The 14,862-nt window shown below is 31.8% G+C and overlaps 1 protein-coding gene across 1 annotated transcript in view; it reads left to right on the forward strand.

The window, feature by feature from the left end:
* YTHDC2 (YTH N6-methyladenosine RNA binding protein C2) overlaps positions 1–14,862 on the forward strand; it is a 70,175-nt gene that overhangs the window by 1,228 nt on the left and 54,085 nt on the right. Inside the window, exons 2-5 of the mRNA XM_069492252.1 lie at positions 229–319; positions 7,424–7,620; positions 8,998–9,197; positions 14,660–14,826. Coding sequence (XP_069348353.1) covers positions 229–319; positions 7,424–7,620; positions 8,998–9,197; positions 14,660–14,826 — 655 coding nt within the window. The remainder of the gene's footprint in view (positions 1–228; positions 320–7,423; positions 7,621–8,997; positions 9,198–14,659; positions 14,827–14,862) is intronic.

Genomic DNA, 14,862 nt, shown 5'->3' on the forward strand with positions numbered 1-14,862 from the left:
CCTAGATGTCTTTTTATTAATATCAGAATTCTGACAGACATCCAGTAGTTACTGAATTAATAAAATATGTGTTATTAACTTTTACACAAAATACATGAAATATAAGGTAACTATTCACATAAAATATAATACATTTGATTACATACATGTTTTTTCACATTTTATGTGTTTATTACTTGAAGGGAAATTATCTACAAATGGTACTACTATGTTTTTTTTTCCATGTAGAAATGGAATTTCCTTCTTCTTTGACCAGTACTGAAAGAGCCTTTATTCATCGATTGAGTCAGTCTCTTGGTTTGGTCTCTAAAAGTAAAGGGTAAGCTGATAGCTTTTCTTACTTCAAAAAAAGATTGTTTATCAAAAAAAGAAAATTTTCTGACTACATTTAAATAGCTATTACTGTTTTAGCTTCACATTCTTAATTATATTGTATGTAGGTAAACTGATTCAGGTCTGTACCAAATGCAACTCTTGCTTCTTCCTTCTGTCCTTCTACCTCACCCTCGCAAAAAGCTTTCTTCTACCCAGCTTTGGTTCATTGGCTGGGACTCTGCAAATTAAACTGATGAAAGAGAAAAACAAACAAGTTTACTAAAATGTGCATCCACATACACAGGGGTGACCTTAGTGACGAGTAACTCAAATTTCGAGCTTAATAAACAACAAGCTTCTTAATAAACAACAATAAATTTGTAAAAAAGTGACAAGAGAAAGAAAAAGCTTTCTTTGAGCTTCGAGGTGCTGCAGATTGTGGGAAGGTAAATATATGGGGAAACTAATGGAAGATGTGGGTTGTTTTAGCAAAGTTGGTTATGTAGTTTCTTCTGGTGCTATCTCTCAGTTCAGAAAAATCTAGAGTGGTCTCTGTCATTGAGAATAGTACTGTCCTTCTTGGTAAAGAGAGGGAGGACAGAGAGTTTTTCTTGTGTCTGCTTTTTCTCAGTTTCCTTCAGCTCATCCTTATGCCAGGATGACATAGTTTGGGGTGGTATACTGTGAACACTTTACCTGTAAAAGGTAAATTTTACAATGTAAGAAAAAAATAGTTTACATTTTTTTAAAGTTTAAATGATTGAGAAAAATATTTTCATTTTTTTTGGAAACTAGATCTCTTTATGAAGAATGGATGTACAAAAGATAAGTACAATTATTTACAGTACTCATCTCTTTTACTGTTACTTTATTGTAATGGTAAGCTTTAGAACATAGGTCCATTATTTCTTTCCTACCAAGTCAAGAATCTGATGATTAGACATGATAAAATGGAACAGGGAGAAGTAGTATTTTTATTTTGGAGGATTGCTGTTCTATAAATGGGGAAAGGTGATTGAGCCATCTAAATTGGAAAACTCTAAAATTCTGTGGAGCTATTTCATTTTGTAAATAAGAATGGTGGGATCAATATAAAGTAGGTTCCTCAGTATTGTTGCTATTTAAATTTTGTGCTGGATAATTCCTTGTTCTATTTTGTGTATTGTAGGATGTTTAGCAGCATCCTACAATACATACATGTCACTAACACTCCCAACCCCACTTGTGACAGCCAAAAATGCCTCAAGACATTGCCAAATATTCCCTGGGGAACAAAATTACTCAGGTTGAGAACCACTGATATAGAGGGGAAAAAAAGATAAAATTTCAGCTTATCTGTTTTTAGGTTAAGAAGAGGGAAAACAAAACTTTATTAAGTAAAAATATTAATAAATACATAGGAATGTCCTAAGATGAAACTAGTGGATGTGGAAATACCTTGCATATGAATGCCCATTACAGTGATATATTATTCACTGAGACAGGGGATTTAGCTTAATGTGCATTTTGAACACCACTAAGGCCAGTCTAGGACAGTGGTTAGATGCTTGAGCATGCCTGTATTATAGTCCACTAGGTAAGTAAAATGCTGCACTGGAATATAAAAATATAATGCAGAGCCACAATACTTTATCCAGAAACAGCTGGGCCAAATATATGAGACAGATTTTCAGAGTTTAGAAAGGTGTAAGGGTATATTTGCAATATGTTATATAATACCCCTAATAAGTTATGGCCATCACCTTTAGTCACATTAATATTTTTGCTGGAAAGTGTATGACTGCACACACCAAGATAAAGACTATTAATAAGCTCATGTCAATTTAATTAGATTTTGCTGCTAAATAAAGTTACTGTAGACTTATGAAAAATCTTCCAGTTTTCAGTGCTGTTTGGGGTTAAGAGTTGCAGATAAGAGGTTTTGGGCCTGCACTGGAAAACACCTTTTATAAATGTACCGTTCTGTAGCTACATCATTTCTGTGGTTAAATGGGTCTTGAATTCTAAACAGCTGACTTAGAAATGATTGTTAGAAATTACTCTTAGAAAAGCAGTCCATTAGAATAGACTACTTCTATTTCTGTTCAGTAACATAGTCATTTAAGGGATGATCCAGAATGGAGAACTACCTGGGGAAGGAGATATCAAGAAAAGTTATCAGGATGAAAAAGGGTGATGAGGAAACATTGAAAAGCCAGAGAGAGAGAGAGAGAAAAGGAGAGATACTAAGGGAAACCAGGAGATTCTGCCTACTTATGTAGTCCTTAATACCTATAACCTTAATGCTCCCAAACCCTCTTCTTAGAAAATATCCTAGCTTCTTCCCTCTCCTTTGCATCTTTGAGCAAACTTTGTGCAATGTTTATTTAGTGGTCCTTGTGATTCTCAAATGATTTTCCTTCTTTTCATATAAAGAACTAAATCACTTTGAATGTACTTCTTCTCAAAGCCTTTCTTTTCATTTATATGAGAATTTGTACCTGACTTTCATGGGCTTTTCTGTTTACTCTTTGGCAAAGATTTTTTTCTTTTTTTAAATCTTCTAGCATTAACTTCATTGATTTAGCTATCTCTGTGTGTGTGTGTGTGTGTGTGTGTGTGTGTGTGCCTGGTATAGTGGTTCCTTAGTACATATTTGAGAGGTCACCTGGTGTGGAGTAAAGAACAGAAAGCCTGGATTCTACTCTTAGTCTCTCATTGTCTCATTCTCCAGCTTTGGTCAAGTCTCTTCACTTTGAAGGCCTGTTTTCTTAAATGTAAGATATAAAGGGGTTAATCTCTTTGTTTTAGTTAAGATTCTATAGTTTATTTTGGGCTTCATGTAAGGTTTTTACAAATAGATTCTAGACTTTGTAGATAATTTATAATTTTTTTCTGATTAATTTTTCCTTTTTGATATTATTTCTTTCAAAATGAAGCCATTTGTGATGGATTTTATTTTGCATCTTCTTCTAAAGAGTTGGATTTACTTTGGTTTTGATTCTTTTTTTATAATTATTCATCTTTTAGTGAAACATTCCTCCTGGAGTAACACCCCCATTTTGTGATCTTTAATATGTCCTAAAATTGTCTTTGGAATTCTAGTCAGATTTCACATAACAAAAATTTTACCTCATAATTCATTTACTTTTTTCCTCAACTGAGGTCACTGTTTTTGGGTCCTAAGAGCACACTTTTCTGAGTCTTTTTGGTTTGTTCATAACCAAAACAAAAATCTCTTTTCTATTTTTCTTAGTCCAAGGTATACAAAATGCAATTTACAGAATGAACTTTGTTAAAAATTTGTGGAATGAGAAAGTACAAATTATATGAAAGTAGATTTTTCCAAGTACAGATTTCTTATTCTGTGACTGCCAAAGTCACTGCTTAATAGATACTGAAGTACTCTACTCACCCTGACCAGAAGGCTCCAACCTACCAAGAAGCACCCCTTTTAAAATTTGGGTTACTGCCTCACTTGCCTCCTGCTTTGGAAAGTTACATACTGCATTTTCCTTCTCTTTCCCCAGCTAAAACAGGAAAAATGTCTTTAAGGTAATGAACTCTCTTAGTGAATTTTTAGACATCTATTGAAAAATAAACACTGCTGTGTCCAATAATAACAGGAGCTAACTTTTTTTGTTTTTAGTGGCTAAAACAACAAAAGTTTATTATCTTACAGTTCTGGAGGTCAGAAGTCTAACACAGGTCCCATGGGCTAAAATCAAGCTGTCAGCAAGGTTGCATTCCTTCTAGAAGAAGGAGCTAACATTTATTAAGTGATGTTGTGCAACAGGCATTGTGCTAGGAGCTTTAAATGGATTATCATTTAATCCTAGCAACAGTTTTATAAGTTTTATAAGTAGATTCTGTTACTAATTTTGGTACTTAGATGAGGCAACTAAAGCCTAGTTAAGTAAATTTTCCCAAGATCACACAGCTAGCAAGTGGTAGACCCAGGATTTGAATACAATTGTTTAGCTAATTAATTTCTGATCTTCACAGTGAGTTCATAGCAATGCACTAGGTGCTGTGAGGAGTTAGAACAGAAATATCAGGTAGGTCTCATCTCCAAGTTGCTTATGGTTCATTAAGACCAGAAAAAGAACAGATTTACGATAGACGATAGTGATGATGGCATGAAAGCAACTGTGTTCAATTTAGTGACAACATAAAGTTAACTGGTTGGTTTATTTATTAGTTTTTAGGTAATCATAAAATGCAAATTAATATGATACAAACTTTAATAAATTTGCAATTGTGTATTAGAGTATTGGGGGAGAAAATGGTTCAGAGCTAGATCTTTGCATCTGTCTGCCTAATGGAAGTATAAATGAAAGGGATATGGAATTAAGTATTTGCTAGGCATCAAATGAATGCCTATCTTTTTTTTTAGAGACATTAGCTCTTTGGTGACTGTGAGTTTTTTAAGTAGTCAGACTTGGGGAGTAGGGAATATTGAGGCATATGGTTATATCTGAGCTAAATGTTCAGTAACATGCTTTGTAAATTGATAAATTGATTACTATTAGAATTGCGTCAAATCTGATTATTTATATCATTTTTCTTTAAAAGGAAAAAGCCATGGGAAATGCCAAAACTTTATTATAGCATGCATTGGTTACTTTTACCCTTTGAAAGTTAGAGGTTTATGATGTTCTTATCTATAATTTTATTACATTTACTTTTATACTTAAAAGTTGGATTTGGGGTTTGCCTTTATTATTTTTAAAAAATTCTTGTGAATTTCACTTACTAGCATCTTTTCCACACGTGCAGCTAGTTTGTAATTTTGCTTTTTATAAAGGAGATTCATCTGTTTTCCATCAAAGCATAGTTTTTAATTACCTTGGTATGAAAGCACGATGAGATCTCAGTGTTAGTTTACATGGTAGGACATATCTCTTCTGAATGTTTCATTCCTCACAACATGAGATAAATAGTTTGCCAGAAATGTCATTAATTCTTTTATGATAGCATTGTCACTGTGGTACTGAATGTGGTAGAAATGAGCAGTAATAGCCACAGTAGAATCTTTTATTGAAACATAAACACTGTTAAGTTGATGTTATCTTTCTGCCCTCCCATCTGTGTGCAAATTGAATTCAGTAAATTTTAAATGGTAATGGCTAAATACTCACACCTGCTTATTGTGAGTATATTTTTATACATAAATGCTATATTAGGCAACTTCTGTTAGGAAGGTTTCGATCTGACCCATTATTTTAGTTATGAGCTTAATTGAGGAAAGAGAATATAGTTTACTCAACTCTGTAATCCCAGTTTCTACCATAGTGCCTGGCGTACAGTAGGTGCTCAATTTACATATGATGAATGAGCGAATAAATGAATAAATAAAAGAAAATTAAAGGTGAAATATAGCAAAACCTTTCCAAGATGATTTTTAAGAAAATTAAAGCATTTTGGAGCTCTTAGAAATATTGAAGTCTTTTAAATTAACCAGTATACAGTGTTAGAGAAGTAAAATGATTTATTTTTGATCACATAACTAGTTAGTTGAAAGGTTATTACTAGCCGAACACTAGCCCTCTGACTTTTGCTCTAATGCTCATTTTAGCATATTTTCTGCTTTCTGTAGTTAAAATTTTATGAAGTGAATGTTACAGAAGGGGAATGAATGATTGAGTCTATAATGACTGTCCTGAAGTTTCAGAAAGGTCCATGGGAAAAGAACTACAGAGAACATTTCTAGAATCCAGTAATTTTGGTTTATCATGAAAATAACCAAAATTGCTGAATCAGGTTAAATTTTTACTATTTCATCTTTGTAACATCGTTTTAAGCATCTAAGCACCTGTTAAGGAGTGGAGGATAGCATAGAAAGCTTATAATTCATTAAAGCATTCAATAAAGAGTTTCCAGAAATTAAAAATCTTGATAAATTGAAAGCCTCACTTAGAAGACTTAAATGCTAAAACTGTAGGTTAATCCCACTTTAATATCATTCTTATAGTGAAGATTTTGTTGACAAAATTTATATCTAATGAAAATTATAAAATTATACATGTAATTGTTATTGTGTTTGTGGCTATGTTGCTCATTTCTATAATATGATAGTGATATTAACAAATGGTAAAACATTTTATAGAATATTTTGGTAACTTCTTTAAGAAATGATTTTTTTCTGACTATAATTACAATCATAGTTTTCATTTATTTAGAGTCTATTCTGTGGTAGATACTGTATTATCTTACTTATATGAATAATCCTTTGAGGTAGGTATTATTATCATCTTAGGCTCACAGCCATTAAATAATTTGTGTATGGTCCCAGAGCTAGTAAGTGGTAGAGGTGGGATTCAGACCCAGGTCTCTGAGCTTTAACCACTACTACATTGCTGGATTATAGGTGTTTGTTATTAAATCATTCAAAACACATTTGGGACTTCCTGTGTGTATAACATTATACCTAGTACTCTTGGAGCTGCAAAAGTTATAAAAGACATGCTCAGTCCCACACCAGTTGAAGATATAAATATATCTACAGCAAATAACTAGAACAGTTATAAATCATATTACCTTATAATTGAAGGGTAGAACCAGAAGCTTTGAAAAATTTCTTTGACTTAAAAAAAATGCATCTGAAAATAGTTATCAGTAAACTGATTTATGCTTTTTTGGTCCAGCCACTAAACTTGGCTCTTTAACAGGTTTTCATGGGAGTGTGACATTACCAACATACTGTGGAAACATTCAATGGGACATATCAGTCTGAACAGTGAACCATAACTTTTTCGTTATCATTTTTAGGTTCTAATTGTTCAGATTATTTTTCCCACCTGTATGCTTCCCAGCGTGTGTTAGCTGGTGATGTTTCATCCACCATGAATTCTGCTAAAGACAAACTTTAACACTTATGGGTAAGTAAGCCTTTTTTGCTGATTACATTTAGATTTGCAGCTCTTTGAAATTTTAATTGAAAATAGTCTTGTGGCCACTTTAGCCCAAACCTCTCTTTACTGATTTTTTTGGGACTTTCAGCATCTTATCCCAAAGCATTTTGATTTTTTTCATTGTTTTACTTGAGACGTATTTTCTAAGTAGGCATACGTCATGTGTGAACAAGTTGACTATATGTAGTAAATAAATGATTTTTATTAATATTCAGAAAGGGAGCAAATAGATACCTAACTGTGAAGAAGAAAGATGGATCAGAAACAGCTCATGCAATGATGACCTGTAATTTGACTCATAATACAAAACATGCTGTTAGGAGCCTAATTCAAAGATTTCCTGTCACCAATAAAGAGCGTACTGAACTTCTGCCTAAGACAGAAAGAGGAAATGTGTTTGCAGTTGAAGCTGGTATGTATTTTCTGGGGAGCTTCCTTGTCTACCCTATTATTTGATGATTGTTCTTTTTCCATTTTAGATTTATTTTTAAAAACTAAGATGAAATAAGATTTCTCAATTTGAACAGTTTTTTAGAAATGATTAAGAGCTGTGAAAATTTTGGAACAAAATGCAGTGTTAGGGCATGTCATGGAGTTGAACCAAGTCTTTTTTTTAAGTGTTATAATAATAGCTACCATTTATTGAGCACTTATGGTGTACTAGGCAGTATACTAAATCCTTTATAGGGCCTCATAACAACCTTTGCAAGGTAAGAATTTCCCCTATTTCACAGGTGAAGAAACTGAGGCTCAGAGGAGTTAAATAATTTGGTCAAGGCCACTCATCCAGCTGATAAACTGCAGAGCTGGGATTTGACTCCAAGTTCTGGACTTTCCTATATTACGCTGCCATGGCACACTAATGAGTGAGATTTTGATTTGGGGCTTTAGCTTTTGGTAAGAAACAGGAGAGTCTTCAGTATATTAAATTGCTCAAAGGTAGATAATAATATATTTAGATTATAAAATGAAGTTGTAATTTTACTATATGGGAAAATTGTGTCCCTAGTGAGAAAACTATTTTATTGCCTGTAGTGATGGACTTTGCATAATTATAATTGTCTATTGGACTAGGTTGGCAGAATGTAGAAAATATGTGATCCTTTGAAAGAACTTAAACTTTATATGACCAAAACAAATACTTTGCAATAAGAAAAAAAAAAAAAAAAAAAGCAGGGAACTTAAAATTTAAATATACGCACACAAAAATATTTTGAGCTATGTGAAGATCATGCCTCTTCTTTATTTCTGCCTGTTTAAATATGGATGTTGGCTACGATACTCAGGAAATTTGTTAAGCATTAGGACCTTATTGACACATATTGTTTTATTTGATCACTTAATCTTACATGTATAACTTAAACACATATAGGGTATTTTCTTTTTTAACGTGTTTCTGTATTGTATATATTATAACAGATTTAGAAGTATAATACATGTTATTTCCTACTATAAAATTTTAATTTTCTGTGACATTATTGATAGAAACTTATAGCAAGCCTGAAAATCATTTTGATAATCAGAATTATTTGTTTGTAATAGCTATTGAATGATTAATTTTTAAACATTATGCACCAGAAATACTTCTGAGAGGTTTGCTTTCTAATTGATACTAAAATATGTAACGTGTTCCATAAGAATAGTAAGTGTAGGAATACGACAGTTGAGATATTGCTTGCTCACTTTATATAGACTGAGTGTTGAAAGAAATTGCATTAGAAATCACTTATATTTTTAACACTTTTTCGATGTTGATCAGACATTTTTTGTTCTTTATTCATTTTCAAAGAAAACCGGGAAATGAGCAAGACAAGTGGGCGACTCAACAATGGCATACCTCAGATTCCAGTGAAAAGAGGAGAATCTGAATTTGATTCTTTTAGGCAGTCTTTACCAGTGTTTGAAAAACAAGAAGAAATTGTTAAAATAATAAAGGAAAATAAAGTAGTTTTGATTGTAGGAGAAACTGGATCTGGAAAGACCACACAGGTTTGTTTGTTTTTGTTGTTTATAGAAGAAAAAAAAATTTTATCCCATATTGTAGTTTTATATTGAATTTATACTACATGTCTTAAGAACATAAAAAGAAACTTATGATTATTTTAATAATGGGTATTTCAAAAATAATTTACTACTGGGAGTACATTTTGAGAATTTGCAGAAAGGAAATACTTTAAATTATTTATTTTTAAACTAGTGCATTTGGCCTTTATTTAAACAGAGGAGGATATGATTTGGTATCATGGACAGAACATGGACTTTGGCCTTGGGTTCAAATTCCAGTTTCCTCACTTGTTGGAGATGAAGTTTTAGGACAGTTTTGTAACCTCTGTGGGCTGTCATCGTCATTTGTAAAATGGGGCTGATAATTACTATCTTTCAAGGTGAGATTTAGAGATAAACTCTATACATGCCTGGCATAGGGTTTTGCATATAGGAGCAAAGTAAAGCAATAACAACAATTATTAATATAAAGTTTACTGTGGAATGGAATTAATATGATATGATATAATGTGGATATTTAGAATCAAAGTACCTCATTATCATGAAGTTTCACTCATAGGGCAACAGATTGGAAGTAGTAAGTATGGCACGATGTGACCTTGTTTATATTCTCTAACTTGCAGCATTTGAGCATCAGTACTAAATTTACTTTGCTTTTAATAGAGGTTCAGATTAAATAGTCAATATATTTATACATTTGCTTCTTTTATGGACACAATTTGCTTTTGACAATTGCTTAAGATTTCCTATGGTTATATTGGTTGGTTTAATAAACTTAGTCAATAGGTAATGCAAGGTGGTGGGAGAGATTAACTATAAACTTTACCAGTTATTTACTAGTAGGACTTAAACATTTTTATAGAAGTATAGTTCTTTGTCCTTAAAACTTGAGTCTGTAAAACTAAATAATTAAAAGTTTTTATCTGAAGATAATATGTAATATTTTTCTTCAGCACGAGTCCTTTTATGATTAAGTGAAATTCTATGAAGTCACTGCAGAAAAGTCGGAGTTCAGTTGTCTTAGATTGTTATAATTATTTTAATATGAGTAAATTTTGTCATTAGGTTGTTAATTATAGCAATTTAAATTATATTGAATAGAGATCATGGAAGTTTCAATAAAATATAATATGTTTTTATTTAAATTAGTTGAATGTCTTTGCTAGATATTTGTATATTGGAATTATGGATGCCTATTTTCACGATTATGTGTATCATTTTACTAGATATGAAAGAATACTTGAGAATTTAATTAGTAGTTAAATATTTTAAACTCTGTTTTTCAGGAAAAAACTATTAATCTAATGGGTATATTGTTTAAGGAGTTAAAGTAAAATACTAATGTTTCTGTTCTGTGAAATATAAAACAGTTAAAGTAATATCATTAGCCAGTTTCATCTTGCCTTTAATGGCATTATAAACTTAAGTGCTTTTTGAATTTTTTTTTTATTCATGTCCATTATGTAAAACTTGAACATTATGGAAAATATGACATAGAAAGTGAAAGATTTTTAATTCTCCTGCTACCCTTTCCTCCTGCATTATTGTCAGAAACTGGGAAAATATATTTGTGGGGTTTTTTTTGGAGGGGGTTGTGTGTTTTGTTTTTGTTCACTTTACAGCATTGTTATATTTGTTTTAAAAACAAATATAATAGCATACATACATTTTGCATTTGCTTTTTTCACTTGCCAGATATTGGATGTTTTTCCATGTCAGTGCCTAGATACCCCATTTTTTAAACAACTGCATAGTATTCCTGAACATTTTTGTAATGGTATAAAAAACAATGATGAAAAATGGGTTTACTGTGTGCTGGATTTTTACAAGGGTTGTCTTATTTCAGCTTCTCAATAACCCCAAGACATGTAGGTTTTATTATCTGTTTTTACAAATGAGAAATAAACACTAAAATTCAAGGATATTAATCTACCCTAGTTAACATAGTGAGGAAGTGGCAGAGCAGGAATCTTATTCTTATATTATACTTAACTTTCTTACATTGTATCCTAATATTTCATTTGTGGGAGTGTTTCAGTAAGATAAATTCCTAAAAGTGAAAATGCTGGGTCAGGGATATGGCAGTTAAAATTTTAATAGTTAGATTAACTAGATATTGTGTAATAACTTTAAAAAGAATTACTGTATTTCAGTAAAATGGTATTGAAGGTTCCTGTTTCTCTAAATGGTGGGCAAGAATAGACATAATTTTTTTAACCTTTATCAAGCTGATAAACAAAAATGTTTTAATTTGCATTTCCTTAATTCTTATCTTTTTATTTACTTATCTATTTGTTTATCTTCTGTGAGTTCCTTGTTCTATTTTTCTTTTGACTTAATCATTTTGAATTTTTTTTAGAGCACTTTATATATTATGGATACATGCCTATTGACTATTAAACATCTTTAATTTCTCCTTATTTTTTATTTACTTTTTAGGTTTGCTTATGATATCTTGTTTAGTAATTTTAAATTTTTATTTAGTCAAACTTGTCAATCTTTTTAGGGCTTTGGGCCATGCTGAGAAAGGCATTTCCTACCCCAAGATTAAAGAAAAATTTCCTCTAAATATTTCATTGTTTGTAAAAAATTTGTTTTAATTTTTAGGAGACAGGATCTTGCTGTGTTGCCCAGACTGGAGTGCAGTAGCTATTTACAAGGGTGACCATAGCTCACTGCAGTCTTGAACTGCTGGTCTCAAGGGATCCTCCCACCTCAGCCTCACTAGTAGCTGAAACTACAGGCATGCACCACTGCACTCTACTTTTCCTATACATATTTTCTTCTAATACTTCTGTAGTTTTAAAAGTCCATGTGGAAGTTATTTTATTGTATCATATCAGGTAGAAATCTTACTTTTCTCTTCATGTTAATAACTAATTTAAATATAACTTTTATTTATCAATAATATATCCTTTCCCCTCTGATTTAAGATGCCATTTTAATCTCATTATCTACTCCTGTACCAGGATCTTGTGTTTTGCTTTTTGTAGTTTACAATAAAAGCATAATATTCCTCTTCATTATCTTGTACCTTTTTTAGTGGTTACCCTAGAGTTTGCAATATACATTTACAACAAAACCAAGTCCACTTTCAAGTAAACTATATGACTTTCAGGTAATGTGAATACCTTAAATAACAAAATCATCCTAATTCCTCCCTCCTGTCTCTTGAATCGTTGTCATTCATTTCACTTATATATAAGCATACATATGTACACACACACAGAAAAGATATACATAAACATGTGTAATCATATATATTGTTACTATTGTTATAAAAACAAACTTTTTATTTAATTTTTTATTTTAATTTTTTTTTATATAGAGACGGCCTGTCACTCTTGCTCAGACTGGCCTCGAACTCCTGAGCTCAAGCAATCCTCCCGGCTTGGCCTACCAGAGTGCTATGATTACAGGCGTGAACCACTGCACCTGGCCTTATTTTAAACAAATTTATCTGTTAGATTAATTAAGAATAAGAAAAATAAAAGTTCTTATTTTACCTTCACTTATTCCTTCTTCAGTGCTTTTCTTTCTTTATGAAGATTCAAGTTTCTGGTGTATGTTATTTTCTTTCTCTCTAAAGAGCTTTTTTTTTCCTAAACATTTCTTGCAAGGCCCGTCTTCTGGCAACAAATTTCCTCAATTTTTTTTTTTTTTTTTTTTTTTTGGGATATGGGTAGAATGGTGTAGTGGTGTCACCATAGCTAACTGCTACCTCAAACTCGTAGGCTCAAGCGATCCTCCTGCCTCTGCCTCCCAAGTAGCTGGGACTGACTACAGGCTCAAGCCATGATGTCCAGCTAATTTTTCTATGTTTAGTAGAGATGGGGTCTCGCTCTTGCTCAGGCTGGCCTTAAACTCCTAATCCTGAGCTCAAGCAATCCTCCCACCTCTGCCTCCCAGGCTGCTAGGATTACAAGCATGACCCACTGGTGCTTGGCTGAAATTCCCTCAATTGTCTGAGAAAGCCCTCATTTTTCCTTCATTTTTGAAGGATAATTTTGCAAGTTACAAAATTCTAGGTTGGTGGGGTTTTTTATCTCAACATTTTCACTCCACTTTATTCTTGCATGCACGGTTTCTAAGAAGTCAGATGGAATTCTTAGCTTGGCTTCTGTATACATAAGGCATTTTTTTCCTTTGGTGGCTTTCATGATATTTTCTTTATCTTTGATTTTCTGTAATTGGCTTATCTTCTCTTAAAATATTTCTTGGTAGTTCTTGTGCATTTATGCTTTTGGATGAACTAGTCAAGTTAAAAAACCTAGGGGCTAAGACATATATGAAAAGATGTTCTCTTTTACTCACAGTTAAATGAAAATCAAAACAATTATGTTTTTCAAATATCAGATTGGCAGAAATTAAAAAATTGATAATACTGAGTATTTGTATGAGTGTTGGAAAATAGGCTTTGTTGGTAGGAGTATAAATTGTTTTGGAGGGTAACTTGGTCATTTTTTAATCTAAATAAAAAATTTATATACTCTTTGACTCAGCATTTTCACTGCTAGTGATTTATAATAGTCCATATATCTTTGCAAAAGTATATGGAAATAGAAGTTTATTGCAACATTGTTCATAATAGTAAACATCAATAACAAACCTAAAAAAACTGGAAATTACTTAAATGTGTAGTCATTGTGAAATTACAGCATAGCCATAAGGATAGAATAGGTAGCTGTTAAAATGGGTTAAGTAGAGCTGATATATTAAGTGAAAACTGAAAATTACATAAAGTACAATAATCACTTTATGTGAATAAAAAACATATACATAGATATTCTGAGTTGTGTAAACTTTTTTTTTCTTGAAAGATTTCATAAGCAACTTAACTGTAGTTACTTTTTGGAGACTATTAAGGGTAGTGGTCATGGGGAATGGGTGGGTAAGACTTTTACTTTTGATTTTAAATCTTTCCATCCTGTTTGAATTTTATTTATAGAAAAATACCTGCAGTCCTGGGATTATATAGGGCATTTTTGTTTTCTTTATGCTTTTCACTATTTAAAAATTCCCATTGGAAATTTTATTTTCATTTCTTTGACTTTATAGAATAGTTTAGGGGAGAATTAACGGTTTTACAATATTGATTATCCCTATCCAGGAATATAGCATATTTCTTTATATATTCAAGTCTTCTTTTACATTTTTCAGCAGTATTTTCAGCAGTCTTCTTCATGTAAGCCTTAAATGTTTTTGGAAAATTTGATTTTAGATATTTTAGTTTTAGTTTCTTTGTGAACAAGATCTTTTGAAATTACATTTTTTAGCTGATTATTGTAACCAGTTACATGAAAGTTACTGATTTTATGATTTTATGATTTTATATTTGGACAGGTTGTAGAACTTTTTTCGCTTTAATGGTTTTTCATTTGATTCACTTGGATTTTTCTGGGTATGTACTCATGTCATCTTATAGTATTTTAACACTTTTGTTTCAGATTCCTCAGTTCCTTTTAGATGATTGCTTTAAAAATGGTATCCCTTGCCGTATATTTTGTACTCAACCAAGACGATTAGCAGCTATTGCTGTGGCTGAAAGAGTTGCTGCAGAGAGAAGGGAAAGGATTGGTCAAACAATTGGTTATCAGATCCGATTAGAAAGCAGGTAAAGACAATTCTCCTATCTTTTATCATGCTTAGA

This window comes from Eulemur rufifrons, chromosome 17 (genome assembly GCF_041146395.1).
Source record: "Eulemur rufifrons isolate Redbay chromosome 17, OSU_ERuf_1, whole genome shotgun sequence".
Lineage (NCBI taxonomy): Eukaryota > Metazoa > Chordata > Mammalia > Primates > Lemuridae > Eulemur > Eulemur rufifrons.